This window comes from Thamnophis sirtalis, unplaced genomic scaffold, assembly GCF_051295495.1.
Source record: "Thamnophis sirtalis isolate CommonGarterSnake01/CBP01778 unplaced genomic scaffold, rThaSir2_p1.2 scaffold_9, whole genome shotgun sequence".
Lineage (NCBI taxonomy): Eukaryota > Metazoa > Chordata > Lepidosauria > Squamata > Natricidae > Thamnophis > Thamnophis sirtalis.
In genome coordinates, this window is record NW_028261389.1 from 29,390,301 (window position 1) to 29,405,752 (window position 15,452).

Genomic DNA, 15,452 nt, shown 5'->3' on the forward strand with positions numbered 1-15,452 from the left:
TTAATATTAATTGGACTTTGTGGACAATCCTTTAATGTGTTAGTTTCCTAAGCTTATGCTTTAATCACTGTTACAGGGTGAGGGGAGGAAATTCACAAGTTTTCTAGTCAACCTGAAATTAACAGAATGTGTCATGGCCAGCTCAGACTGGAAGGAGTCTAAGGAGGTATCTGAAAAAGCACCAGGGACACACCTGGGACTGATATGGTGGCAGAGCATTCTGAGCACCTGGAAGCAGCAAAGAATGACACTTCTGATCTAGGATCTCCTCCTAGCCCTAAGGCACGTAAGGCTGAAGGAAGGGCAGAACAGAGAAGATCTGAGCAGCTCTTTGCCACACAAGGGTGTTTCCACTGGTAATTGCTTGCACCTGGTAGACGCTCTATTTTAGAACCACTGCTAGCAGTCAGTCCCTTGTTGGGAACAACTACCTGACTGTGTCTTGTGACAAACATCCTCCTGCTTTTTCACCATGACCTAGATTTGTATCTTAAGTCTTTTGGATTACCTTCTGACACTGACTCTGCTTCCTTCTCTGGACTCATGAGCTTTGACTTCTCCTTAGGCAAACTGCTCAGGGAGGTTAGGACTTGCATTTGAGGCGTGTGATTACACACCCTGTTTGTGCTGACAGTATTTCCCTTCCTAGTAACATTTACAGCTTTTTCTGTGCTTCTTGTTGGAGACGAGAAAGCCAAAGTGGGAAACTACATAGCCTAGGAGGCTGAAATGAAGCGAAACAATTTATTTGTTCCTGCCAATCCAGATTTTTTCCCCCATTACTAGCATACTCTTTGGATGGCCAAAACAGCATCTATACGCACGGACATCACCAGATAGAATACCCAGAAATTGAATTGAATTGGTTGGGGACAGATCATCTTGGAGAAATTATATCTGATTATTAAGAGTTAACATGGACTTGAAAATATATAATAAAGTCCATCAGCAAGTATTGCTGACTGTAAGGCAGAATATCAAATCATACCAAAATACAATATTGAGGCTAATTTCTGGGATCATAAATTAAGCTTAAAGAGATGTATATTTTTAGCCCCAGAGTTATTAAGCTCTTCTACATAACAGTAAGAATGATACAGGTTCTGCAGTGTTGTATGTAATCATAATTAATAGATCTAGTATCAAATTTAAATTATTCTAACTCCCCATACTAAGTAAATATAACCAAAAAGATAAATAAAGGCTAAAGGCTGTGTGTGGGGTGGGGGTGGGGGGTAAATAACCATAAAACTCACTTCCAATTATATGTTCAGTTGTTATTTGATTATCAGGTCCTGTTGCCCTCATTGTATACATCCTAGCAGAATAGAATTTAATCTGCTTTCCCCTGTTTAAAACATGTTTAGGAATTATCAACAAACCCACCAGAGACAATGTTGGTGTATTCTGTGTGTATTGTAAAAATGTATCTGCCACCTGCAATCTATATCTCTATATCTCTATATCTCTATCTCTATCTCTATCTCTATCTCTATCTCTCTATCTATCTATCTATCTATCTATCTATCTATCTATCTATCTATCTATCTATCTATCTATCATCTATACACACACACACACACACACACATATACATATATGTGTGTGTGTTGTATTTGTGCTGATAAATAAATAAAAATAAATAAAATCAGCACAAATACAACACAAATGTAACAAAGGCAACAGTAAAAATATTGGGTTTCTGTCGTGATGGTCTCTTGTGATGAGCCGATAGACAGAGAATGGAAGCAGTCTGCTTCCTCCCATATTTGGGCATACCAGGGGTTGTGACACTAAATACATACATACATACATACATACATACATACATACATACATACATACATACATGTATGCATATATACTGGTCCCGGCTTTGTATTGTTTTTCTTGAATTTAGCTTCTCTATCTCTTGACAGTTCAGCTTCACTGTCAGTACAATTTTCAATAACTATTCACACTTTCAGTGATTTTCTCACACAGTGGAAACACGTGCAAGGAAACTATGTAAAGGAATTGAGAAAATGGAGTGTATCCAGGAAAAATAGTTTTGAACATACATTTCAGGTGAACCCATTGGGACATATTTTTGGCAATTTGCAAAGAAAGTGCTGTAAAGCTGTTCCTTTGCTAATCAGAATGCTTTTTATGCTAGATCTCTTTTTTTAAAAAGGCAATTCTATTGGGATTGTTTCAATGTTAGAGTATTGTTGAAAAGTCCACAATTTAAAGCTTTGGCGTTCAACTGTAATATGAAAGAATGAACTACAAAGATTCTGTTCTCTGAAAATTTTACTAGTGGTTACTGAGAAATATTGCAACACTGAGCTATATAATCTAATGTACTTCTTTTATGACAGTCTCTTTTCTTTTCAATTTGCAGGGACTTTACTTCCCTGTCCAAAGAAAATGTATATGAGAACAATCGTTTGGTAAGTTCTGGCCTCTGGCTTCATTGCAATCATACTTCATCATGCTTGCTTTTTAGTCTCTTTTTCTAACTGTAGTTGATATGTCTGCTGTGAAAATCATCAGACATAGATCAACTTGAAATGCATGTGCTAGTAAGTTACATCAAATGAGTGCCATGCATGCTGTGTATGGATGACTAGAAACCAGATGAAAAAAGCTATTTTTTGTTAGAATGAACTCAGCTTTGTCTGACAGGGCATTATCCAGATGTGTTGATTTATAACGCTCCATATGTCTGGATAGCATGACTATTGACCAGTTCTAAAGTTGTAAATTCCAATGCATCTGGAAATCATCAAGTTTGGAAAAACTGCAGCAAAGACATTTGTTGAAGATATAAGGACAAGAGAAATAGAATAATGTGTCAATTGTGAAAAGCAGGGAGCAGACATTTTAATGTCTCACTTTCTAAGTTACGTATTTCTACATTTTTATCAATATTCATTAAGTGCAGGCATTTCCAACATGGTATCTCTGGCAGTGATGGCAGATGATTGACTTTGTCCTCATTCAGAAATTGGCTGGTTAGTACCTGAATGGGAATTTTCTTGGGAATATCAGAGCTATGGCCTGACTGGGAAGTTGAAAAACCAGTGGCAACATAGTTCCATATTGGCAACAAGAGAGCTACATGGATATGTGTATGAAGTCCACTTGAAAGCTAAGCTCAACTTGAAAAGTGTTTACATTTTCCCAACCTTGTGCCCTTAACTGGCTGTGTTTGGTGAAAGTTTAAAACCAATACTTAAATTGGCTTAGTCTTGTTGATTTAAATTTCTTTAATTTCTTATGCAAGCCTATTTCTAACTTTCACTATCACAACCTTTCTAGAAGTTGGTATCAAGGAAGAGGGATTAGGATGTTTATAGTTTTCCGGCAAGCCATTAGGACATAGGCCAAAGTAAGTCTCATCGCTTCATAATCCAGTTGTTTTGCTAGCAAGGTTCTTCAGGAGTTAGATTTTTTCTTTCTTGAAAAGTAACATGTTTCTGTTCTAAAGGTGTTTAATCCTACAATATTACTGTAGTAAATTTTATATTTGTGCAGCGAACATGGCAGATGCAAGCGTGCAATCCAGTATCATGGACTTGTCTTGACAGTGAAAGAATGTGCTTAGATTTTGCCTCTGTGGCCGGTGTAAATTATCCGATGACTGTAAATAATAATCTACACTAGGAAAACAGTGCTGATGTAATTGTAAAGTTCTGACTAGCAATAGACTAGTCAGAGATGTAATCTTTGCTGGTTTTAATCTGAGGAAAATGAGCAAGGACACAACATTAACACTTTTTGAATGTATAGATATTGATGCATACTTTTTAAAGACCACAGTTAAGGTGTTGTTCGTTTTTGCACATTACCAAGTTTATGGCATCAAGTTTTTATGTCTCTTAACATTTTGTGTGAATGGTCCATCTATGGGCTCTTGATGGAAACATATTCTCTTTTATGATAGGTATTTTCACAGACGGATTATATGCATCTGCTTTTAGGTTCTTTTAAAAATAATGCACTTCTTGCTAGTTTGTTTACAGTTTAGTGCACATATTCTTAATATGTGGTATGCTTTGCTTTAGAAAAAGGTTAAAAGTATCTGTAATTATAAATTACAAATACTTTCCATTATGACTTTTGCATAAAAGCAGCTAAGCTTTGGCATTCTTAGATTAAGGAACACCGATTGATTCATCCAGTTAGACTTTGGTTCAGCTGAGAATTGGTCAACAGTCCAACCTTCTGTCTATTGTAATGGATTATATAAGAAGCAAATCTGCATCGTCATTAATCTCTTTTATTTCTGCTTCACTCATTGATCCTGGTAATTGCCTATGACTACAAATACTTTGCTTTGGTAATTTCATTTGTCCATTAGGATGATACCACCATCACTTCTGTTTAATTAAAACGTATTTAGTTGTATAATATTTTCTAAAAGCAATTTTTTGTGCACTCAACATTTGGAGGGGGATTGGGCAGGAATTTTAATGCTGGAAAGGAAAGAGAGGTGTGTATAACAACTCAAAGGAGGCAAAGGGGCCTGCCACAAGATATACATAGAAAAACAGAACACACTGTCACTTTTTATATGTTTGTTTGTTTTATGTTTATTACCTTTTCATTTATTGCTTTTGTGTTCCAACAAGACAATGCTTGTAATTTGCTGTCTCCATTTTATTTATGCCAAAATAAGACGGGCTGAAAGCTGATTTTTTGCCCCAGGGCATGTGATTAGCTTTGTAGCTAAATAGGAATTTGAAGCTTTGTAGCTAAATAGGAATTTGAAGCTGAGTTGTCTTAATCATAGTCTGATACACCAACTATTACATCATTATTGTCTTTTTAATTATGGGTCAGTTTGTTTCACTCTGACTACAGCCAAACATATGTGGAAACAGAAATATTATGCATGAACAACTCTCTGATATGAAGGGACTCAAAAGATGGTATAAGAATTAGGATTATGCAGATCATTCCACTCTCAAACATAGGCCACTCTCAATATTGCACAAAGTTATGATCCTAACATGGAAGATTCGACTTCATAACAGGCCATTTTGAGTATTCTGGAATAGTACGACTTGGTACTTGCTTACTAACAGGCAAAGTAGATGCTCCTGTCTTATAGTGAAGTGATTTTTAAGATGATAAATCAGTGATGATTTACAGGCTTGTGAGCCTTATTTTACCTATGAATAATGGTCCTAATGTGGTGGACAAAATTAAGTTTGATTTAATTTAAGGGTAATGAAAATTAATTCAAATTAATTCAATTACATATAAATAATCAGCATTCTTATATATATATATTTTCTGTTAAATATCCGTCTTGACATTTTTCTCTTCCTTTGTTTTCACCTCATGTTGTTCCACTAGAGCAGGGATCAACTGGCTGAGGAATTCTGGGAGTTGAAGTCCACAAGTCTTAAAATTGCCAAGTTTGGAGTTTCTCTGCACTAGAGTCTGCCTCTTTTTCAGCTTCCATCAACTAACTGTTCTCTCCTGGTTGCTTTGATAGGCATTTGAAGTGGCTGAACAAGAACTGGGGATCCCTGCCTTGTTGGATCCCAATGATATGGTCTCCATGAAAGTTCCTGACTGCCTCAGCATCATGACATATGTGTCCCAGTATTACAACCATTTTAATAACCCTACCCAAGGTGAGAGCTTCAACAGGTCATTTATTTGAGAGATAATTAAATATTGAGGAGGAAGAGTTCCTTCATTTCCTTTGATGTGGCAGAACTAGTTTCCCAATCCTTGCTAGAGGCTGTGGACTCTCCAGGAATCCATAATGTTATTTGCCAATGGTAAACATCCCATAGTAAGCAGGATGACATTTTAAAAAGCTCTGAGTTTGGTGTTTGTGTGGGCTGTGGGTACTAACACCATAACCAACTTAACCTCCCCTCCAAAACATCCCATTAGTGACACTTCTTACTTATGGCAGTAAAAAAGGATAAGTAATATGTTCAAAAACCTTAGCTATCCTTTTATGACCTTGCTTAATGTTAGGGCTGGCTGTGGTCTTCCTTCCAAATATGTCTGAAATAATAATGGAATATAGAAAGACTATGTCCAAACCTTTGCTTTGGACTTTGGTCCTAAGGTTTTGGATGGAATATTGGTCTTGAACCTGTAATGTAACTCAGGTGTGCTCTATTTCCTTATTTCACCCTGGCTCTCTCCCTTACTTGAGATCTTTTACAGGAGACCAAGAATTTACTCCATTTTTCTCATTGCACAGAAGAAGTAAAGCATTGTAGGACGTTACTAAGTGCAAGTAAGAAATTAGAAAAGAAAAGATGTGTATTTCTGGATCCTCAAAAGACATGGAATGCTTGCCTCTGGCAAAATAATTTGTAGCTATACCACAATATATTGATAGGATGTTTAAGGAAACTTCCCCAATCTAATGCAACGGTACCAGGAATCAGCCTAACTGACTAGAGAAAAGTTGCTCCATACCTTATTTTTTCTGATTTATCTATTGGGTCACAGATTAATTTTCCCTTTCTCTTTATTTTTGCAGCCAGAGTCGGCATCCCTGTGAAACACCCAGCTGTTGCCTCCTCACCGCTTCTGCGAACTGACAAACCTTTGTCTGTACTTGAAGCTACATCTACATCCCAGGTATTCAGTTTCGTCAAACTGGAAACTCTCATGGTCTCTCCAGTCTATTTCAGGCACTTGCTTCTGAATCCGTGGACTTTAAGAAAGGCCAATTTTTAGGCTTAGAATAACTTTATTGTCAGTTTGAATGTATACTAATCGGCATACATTAAGATGAAATTTTGTTGCATATTTGAAGGGCCTGGTTTAACAACTCATCCTCTTCTCTCTTCTTTCATATTGAGGGTTTTGTTGATCCCTTAACGTCTTTCTGTGGGTTTTATGATTATACTTACATTCCTCCTGCATCATGCCATGTATGACACACCAGTACAAACTTGATAAATGCTGCATTGTTTGTCTGGGATTATACAACTACAGGTTGCCAAGGGCCCCACAGTACTTGTGTTGCAATAATTGCCACTTAGCAGGCCTCAGTTATGAATGCATTTGCAAAAACTAATCCCACTTAATTTATTTTACATTAAAATAAGTATTAAACACTGATAATTTTTGGGGGAGGAGGGGAGGGTCCCAGGGACTGGGGTAAAAATGGGGGAGAAATAGTAGCCATGTTGAACTTGGTTTGTACATTTTGCCACGGTGTAGAGACTCTAGAAAGAGCGCAGAGAAGAGCAACAAAGATGATTAGGGGACTGGAGGCTAAAAGATATGAGGAACTGTTGCAGGAACTGGGTATGTCTAGTTTAATGAAAAGAAGGACTAGAGGAGACATGATAGCAATGTTCTAATATCTCAGGGGCTGCCACAAAGAAGAGGGAATCAAACTATTCTCCAAGGCACCTGAGGGTAGAACAAGAAGCAATGGGTGGAAACTAATCAAGGAGAGAAGCAACCTAGAACTGAGGAGGAATTTCTTGACAGTTAGAACAATTAATCAGTGGAACGGCTTGCCCCCAGAAGTTGTGAATGCCCCAACACTGGAAGTCTTTAAGAAGATGTTGGATAGCCATTTGTCTGAAACTGTATAAGGTTTCCTGCCTAGGCAGGGGGTTGGACTACAAGACCTCCAAGGTCCCTTCCAGCTCTGCTATTGTATTGTATTGTATTATTGTATTTCAAACCATATATCAGTTACATGACGAAAAGCTGCATCAAAGATTGCCTTAGAGGTAAGACTCTTCATTGATTTGGCTATCTCCAGGAAGCAGTGCCTTCCAAAGCTCCCCTCACTCCAATAACTCTTTGTCTGAAACTTTTAGTATTAACAGTTTCATAGGACCAAGCCAAAGAAAAACAAGTCTTTGATGCCTGTAAAGAATAAGCCCTTTTAATTATTTACATTACTAATTTTATTGCTTCATCACTATAGTTTGCTGCCCAGAAGCTTTTATTAAACTTCTGCCCAGAAGTTTTTATTAAAGAAATATACACTGAGTGAAATGTAATGACACCTGTGAATTAGAAATATGCTTAAGGGATTTATGGTTGTGAAGAAAATTGTACATAAAGAAGCAGATATTATGTTGCACACAGGATCCAAAAGTGGGATATAAAGTTTGTGTATAAAGCCAGTTTGGTGTAATGGTTAAGGCATCAGTCTAGAAACTGAGAGATTGTAACTTCTAATCCCTTCCCTTAGATACAATGCCAGTCATGTTCTTTCATGCCTATCAAGGAGGCAATGGCAAACCAGTTCTACCAAGAAAACCACAGGGACTTCTTTGAGGATTGGATGTGATTGGATGGAAGGGGGGAAAAGGATATTCCTAATTATTTTGTTTTCTTTTAAAATATAAAATAATGTGTTTAGGGTAAAACTTGTCCCAGGATGACTGATGCACACACAAAGAAAGAAAGCATAAATCAGACCAATCTTAATATTCACCAGCTCTCATTGTTAAAATGACAAAAAGTAAAACATCCATTCCAAAATGCTAAAAGCTCAGCTACGATTGCACCTCTGAACAATATAGCTACTTTTGGATGAATAAGTACATTTTGAGAGTTTTCTTAAAGGTGTCAGTCACAGTTGTCAGATGGCATCAAGTCACTTTATAAGTATTTTATTTATTTTATTACAACTTCATCAACCTAGCAACTTTGAGAGAAGGGTTAAAAAAGATTATTCTAATCTGTGTGTGTGTGTGTGTGTGTATGTGTGTGTGTGTGTGTCTTTCTTTCATATCCTTAACCGAAAGGCCACCTAGTCTCAAGTCTCTAAATCACAGTTGATGGAGACATTCTCATCTCAATTCTTGTTGTCTCAGGACAGTGTTACTGAAAGCCTGGCAGAGGATTCCTCGCACACTTTCCTTAGCAGCCCTTGTGCAGCTTGCCAGCAACACGTTCACCTGGTTCAGCGCTATTTGGCTGAGGGCAAACTTTACCACCGTCAGTGTTTCAGGTGAGCTCTTCCTATCCAAGGCCACTGAAAAAGGATCTGTCGTCTGTAGTCCTGTAGAAAAAGTCTGTAGTTGTGCCAGGATAACTTAGAACATCTTTTCCTTTTTCAGTCCTTTCAAGCCCACGATGTCCTTGCAATTTAGTATGTTACCATGTTATTTGTTTTTTTTTTTAAAAGGTCACCTCCAGTTTCTAGGCTCAAGTGGATCCCATAATTTTTACCTTTTACCTTTGAAAGAAATAAAGAGAAACCCTATTTTGGTTTTTCGGTACTGTCTAATACAGGAATATAAACTACAGTACTGTGAGATTCAGTAGTGTCATTTCCAGCTTCATGAGACTGTTTTGTTGAATTGCAAACCCAGAACTTCAACCCCTCAGGCACAGTGGTTAAGGAGTTGAACTTAGACCAGAGAGTTTACTATTTACTGTGGAGCCGTGTCATAGCTTCACACAAGATTGTTGTTGTGGGGATAAAATTAGGGGAAACATCCCACTTAACTCTCTTAACATACAGTAATCTTGAACTCTCGGAGAAAAGGCAAAGCATGAATGCAATACAGTAAATGCAATTAAAAAAAACAACAGTTTTCTATGCCATTCATGTTGGAAAATAATTGTGGATTTTAATTTCTACAAGCAGTAAGGTCAGATACAGGAAATTAGGATGGGATGGGCTAGTTCAATAAGGAGAAGCTCTCCAGGGAAGGTGAGATGGAGGCTTACAATATAGCCACACAAAGTATTGCGAGCTTAATAACAGAAATATTGTCACTCCGGATATTTGGTCTTCATGTAGACATTGTTGGTGGTGACAGTTTTGGATCTGCTATATTCAAAATGTCATAGTCCTCCAGGATGGGACCTGAATTTACAGTAGCCTAGGAGCAGGCAACTTATTATTTTTTTTACAGGTTTCAGTGGGATAAAGACATAGACAAAAATGAAACTTAGTTGGGAAAGGAAAACAGCAAAACGCTGCCTTTGCTTGTGCTACATGTATTGGTGTATATGGCAAAACTTTTACTACCCACTTGCTCTTGTTGCTTAAAAGGGGGGGATGATGGGAACTGATAAAATTTTTAAGTAATTCCCCCCCCCCCCCCGGTCTTTGAGTGAATCTGTAGCAAAATCACAGATTGAATTTTATTTTCTTTGGGGGCTTCTATTATCAAAAGGCAAGCAAGAACTTGAGCGTTTTCCTCTTTATCTTCTCTTTCTGATCATGGATTCACATCTCCGGCAGATGCAAGGAATGCTCCAGCACCCTCATTCCTGGATCTTACAAACCTGGACTTGAATTGGGCACATTTGTGTGCACCCAGCATTGCGGTAAGCTGAGCAAACTGAGTGGGAAGACTGAGCACCAGCTAACTCCAGAACCGCCACTTGGAAAGGAAAGTACAGAAGCTGGGACAGTGAGTAATGAGATGGAAGAAAAGAATGGCATCTCAGAAAGTCACTTATCAGCCATGGAAGAAATGGGCAAAATGGGGGAAAGAACTGTTGGCGAAGTAAGCACAGAGCTTGAGATACCTTGCATCCGGCCAAAGAATGAAGTGCCCACTTCCACTTCTGGCTCTTGCTTACAGTTGCCTCCCAAGCCTCCTGTACCAACCAAGCCACCAACACTTATCCAAGAAAAGGTTAGCTTGCAACATGGGCAGCTCAAAGAGCCTCGACCTACCCCTGCCCCTCGGAGGAGCACAGACCCAGCCAGTCTGTCACCACTGAATTTATATCCTGTCCCAAGGCCCAGAGCCAATATGCAAAATGAGAGTTCCAGTGAGCCACCATCTGATTTGGTCAATGGTAAGGAAACATGGACACAGGAAGTAATTTAAACCTTCTAACTGGACTCCTTGTAATCCTGTATGTTGAGGCCATGCCAAAGTAAGGAAAATGTGTGTGTTTTATAAAACAAGGAAGGAACCTTACCACTTATTTTTCTAAATTGTTTTATGCTAGAGCGGATAAGTGTTCATTCAATTTTGTATTGCTTGCTCCAGCCAAGTCTAGTGTCTTTACATGTTTTGTATAACGCATTTCAGTATGGTCATTCTGATTTGGGATTATGGGAATTGTAATACAACACATTTGGAAGAAACAGGTTAGGGAAACCTGGCCTATTTTAGCACCCACAATTTAATAATATTTTATTTAAATACTTCTTTGTAGTCTGAAGTCCTGATGGGAAACCTGATGATGACTAGGAAAGCTTGATATATGAAATACATAGAAAAACTGTGGGAATTGAGAAATGGTTATTCCTAGGGTATCTCTGATTTGGTGCTTTCCTATTAGTTGGGCCAGAATGTCCATCATTCCCTACCAGCAGTGGCCATCCCGGTTGGGATGATGTGCATGATAGTACTATACATCCAAAGGGTCTCTGGTTTTTAAGCATGTGCCAAGGAATTATGGCAGAGTCCAGAAATAAGAGAATGTGCACCTTCCTCCAGAAAAAAACCTCTCTTTTAATATAAGATACTGAATAGATACATAGCCAAGCCTTCATTCCTAGCCATAAAGGCAAAGAACAGACTTTTTAAAATAATCACAGTGTAATGATTTTGGAAGTGGTTTTAGAAAGTAACACCTAATTACGGTATGTCTTCTTCATTTCTGGAATAGGTAAATTTCCTGAGCTCAGCCCTCCAGTTCCAAAGCCCAGAAGTAGACCTTCTTCCTCAGACCGGTATGTTCCTTTCTTGTAAAACGTATTGAGAGGGAGGGAAACGTGTTACCACATTTCCTCCCTCCCTCCCTCCCAAAATGTATTATATATACTGTACATACCCAGCACAGCTGAATCCAATAGTATGTCAGCGTTCCAAATATCATGCAGAATTAAATCAGAGTCAAAGGCAAAACTATGCTTAAAGTTCCAATTTAATAAGGCAGGCATGTTGGCATCGTGCTATGGGATCCCAATCCTGGAAGTTACATCAGAATCCCACCCAGTTAAAAGTTCATGATCTTGTCCCCACACCCACAGTCCTTCATATGGTCCAATCTTCTTCTTTCATGCTAGCACTTACGCCCAACTGCTTCTGATCAGGTGCAAAGGTTTGGGAGACAAAAGATGACCTTGAGCTTCTAGGAAGGAATTTATTATTTTGAAAACAACACATTCTACCCCTTGCTAATCTGCCCCCCACCCTTAATGAGAGTGTGGCAGGCCAAAGATTCTTAAAGGAACCGCTGCAGGCCTGACATAGTGTCTGACACATTGGCTATCACATATTTGCCTAATGCTGCTGACCATAAAGCCATGGTTTAGAGAGCCCTGCATTATATTTTTCATGGCTGCATTCACCTTTGAGCTACACCCAGCAGCTCAACATAAAGCAGTCCCTAAATATGGATAACGATATCTGCCGAAGCTTAGATTGGCCTCAGTCTTATTCCACTACTCTGTAGCAATCATAAGACACATATATTCCACGTGATTCTTATTATTCCCTCATTGCAACATTGATGCACCTGCTCACTGAAGTAGTGAATGAAATATGGGCAGGTGGTGTTATTACCTTGGGGTATGGTCTGTATGATAGCATATGCAGATATGATGTCTCTGGAGCAAGCTGTTACATGTACCTAATGCCTACCTTCAATCATTATAAAATTACTTAGCTCTGCTTAGAAAAGATGCTAACATCATAGGCTTCCTACTGCTACAAGAGATAAACAAGAGTGGATGAAGGGTGAATAGATATTTGATCGTCCCTAATTTCAAAAGATGTTTAGTAGACTTCACTTGCTAATCCAGGCCTCGAAGTTGTATGAATTAGATTCAACAGAAAGAAAGTCCTGTTAGCTAAGCAGTAGATGAGGAACTGGGTTTATTGAAAGGCAAAATGTTGTTTACAGTTCAAATAAAGGAGTGTATTTGGATTGCAAACCTCAGTGCATTATCAGTAGTGTGTATGCAACAGCTAATAAGAAGAATTAAAGTCTCCCAAGTAAGCAAGCCAGCTTTATTTGGAGTGGGAAGATGGAGATGTTGGAAAATATGGGAAATATTGGGGGGAGGGGAGGAGGCTAAATTGAAAAGCAAAAAGAAATGAGGTGAAGAAATGCTTGTGTCTTTCTTCTTCACTTTTAATATTTTCTCTGGCACTTCTGTAAAAGTAAAACATTTAAGAAATGCATACTTAAGCTAAAATGGGATGAAAGGAATGGAGAATACAAACAGATATGCTCATCAGCAGCAGTGAGAGCAATCCAACAATGCCTTGCAACGATACCTTTTTTTCTCCCTCTTTCTTCTCTTGTCAGAACTACCAGTAGTTCCAGAATGATTTCTTTAGTGCCCCTTAAATGCTTGCAGTTTTCCCTCCATCAGATTTCTAGATCTATCTTGAACCAATAACAATAGATATATAAGGCTATTATTGCCCAGAAAAAATGTAAAGGTAGAATCCAGTTGTAAAGCATCATTCCATTCATATTGCTTAGAATATCATGCAGCACTTGAAAAAGAGCTGTTGTTCAAGAAGAGGCATTTTGTTTTTTTACTGAGAGAAAACCAGCACATTTTAATCCATACATGAAACAAAACACTCAAAGCTTGTGTTCTCTTCCAAGCTCAGAACACTCAGAACATCATTCTTTAGATCAGAACAATTTGTGCCAGAATATGCCCCTAAACTTAACTTGCTAAATCATTTTCAGTTCAGGGAAGGGAAATTATTTAGCACTGGACTTAACACCTCATGTTAGAAGTTTTGTCGTTTAAGAAAAGGTCATAGATCATAGAGAAAAAAAAAGGAAAGGATCTTTGAGATTTAAGACAATGTAGAGAGAATCTGGGATGCGGTGGCTCAGTGGCTAAGACACTGAGCTTGTCAAATCAAAAGGTTGGCAGTTCGGTGTTTCGAATCTCTAGCGCTGTGTAATGGAGTGAGTTCCCGTTATTTGTCCCAGCTTCTGCCAAGCAGGGTTGTAAATTATTGGCAGGAGGGAAAATGATGAGAGGTTTGCATTCTCAAATCTATCCTAACATTGGATTTGCATGTGTTGTTGAACTCTAGCATTCACAATCTTTAGTCAGCTTCTCTACTTGCCAGGGATGGTAAGTATTGTAGTTTAAACATCTGGGGATCCAAAGTTATAAAAGGCTTATCTACACCTTATTAAGAGAGCTTGTTATTTATACCCTCATTGTAGATGGAGGAAGGCTAAAATCTGCAGGGATATGCAAGTTGTTGAGTTTTATATACACATTTGAATTAAAGAGACAGTTATTTCACTGCAGACTTTTAGTCTGAGTTACTTTACTGTCAGGTTCTTTGGCAGTTGCCTGAAACCCAAGTAAATCTTTCCAAACAAGCTTCCCACAGGAGTCTTCTTTAGTGTGATTTATTGAGATGAAAGGGATAGGATTACAAGACTTCAGCAACAGAACTATTTCCCATTTAGAGAACAGTTTATCCAATAATGCATTAAGGAAAACACTTTTTAAAGTTTCATTTTAGCAGCCTTCCTGTTATTCTGTGGGAGCTGAGTTTGTTCATTCGTCAAAGGAAAAGTTGCAGCTGGCCATTTACATGACTATCTACTGAATCTTTATCAATATAGGAAATTAATCATAACATTTACTTAAATTCATTTTGCTTCTTTTACCTCTGAAGAAGTGCTGAAAGTGTGCACAGAGAAGTAATCAATTTTGTTCCTCTGAAACAGTCATTTTTAAATTTGTACTTGCAGCCTGAAGGATATTAACTTACAGAATTAAAATGAAAGACAAAATGAAATTGCAGGAATAATTATTTTGTGTTTAGCTATTTCTTTATAGTGTTTCTTTGTGTTGTGTAACACACTCGCAGAATATTTAGATCTATACATATCAGAAAGTCCATCTTGTTTTCTCCCAAGGAGACGTAGGAACACATCTGCCCATCTTCTTCTACTCAGGGAGAACTTTCCCTGCTGTGATTCCAGTCTTCCTTTTCATCCTTCCTTATGTTCTGTCCTTTTTTGCCCTCCAACCAGCTCTGGTGAATTGCTAAGGCCCAGAGACCCTCCATGGATTGCACTAGTTCAGACAGAATCCAGGAAGAAGCCGGCTCCTCTACCACCAGGCAATAGCAAAGGAAGCTCCCCAGTGGCCTTCGAAGAGAATGAAGATAGAGTAGAAGGAGGAAAGGCACAGATCAGGGAAGACAGAGCTGTTCTGGAAGAGCCAAAGCCTTATAACCCCTTTGAAGATGAAGACGAGGAAGAGGAGGAGAAGGAAGTTGTCATATCACAGAACACGCAAAAGCAAGAGCAAAGGGAGGGTGGTCTCAAGCCTACTCATCCCTGGTACGGCATTACTCCCACAAGCAGCCCCAAGACAAAGAAGCGACCAGCTCCAAGAGCACCCAGTGCCTTCCCACTTGGTGAGTTTCTTCAGCATGTTTTAAAATGGGGAAAAAATGCCTTCTAGATGGGTATCCTGACTTATTCAGCATGTCAATGCCTTCTTCTTTTTGCAGTATAGATCAGTGATGGTGAAC

At 38.4% G+C, this 15,452-nt stretch overlaps 1 protein-coding gene across 2 annotated transcripts in view; it reads left to right on the plus strand.

Annotated features, from left to right (window-relative positions):
• MICALL1 (MICAL like 1) overlaps nucleotides 1–15,452 on the plus strand; it is a 34,892-nt gene that overhangs the window by 7,753 nt on the left and 11,687 nt on the right. For both annotated transcript variants that reach the window (XM_087723177.1, XM_087723176.1), the window contains exons 2-8: nucleotides 2,384–2,432; nucleotides 5,489–5,630; nucleotides 6,503–6,603; nucleotides 8,814–8,950; nucleotides 10,196–10,761; nucleotides 11,584–11,647; nucleotides 14,947–15,335. In XM_087723177.1, coding sequence (XP_087579303.1) covers nucleotides 2,384–2,432; nucleotides 5,489–5,630; nucleotides 6,503–6,603; nucleotides 8,814–8,950; nucleotides 10,196–10,761; nucleotides 11,584–11,647; nucleotides 14,947–15,335 — 1,448 coding nt within the window. The remainder of the gene's footprint in view (nucleotides 1–2,383; nucleotides 2,433–5,488; nucleotides 5,631–6,502; nucleotides 6,604–8,813; nucleotides 8,951–10,195; nucleotides 10,762–11,583; nucleotides 11,648–14,946; nucleotides 15,336–15,452) is intronic.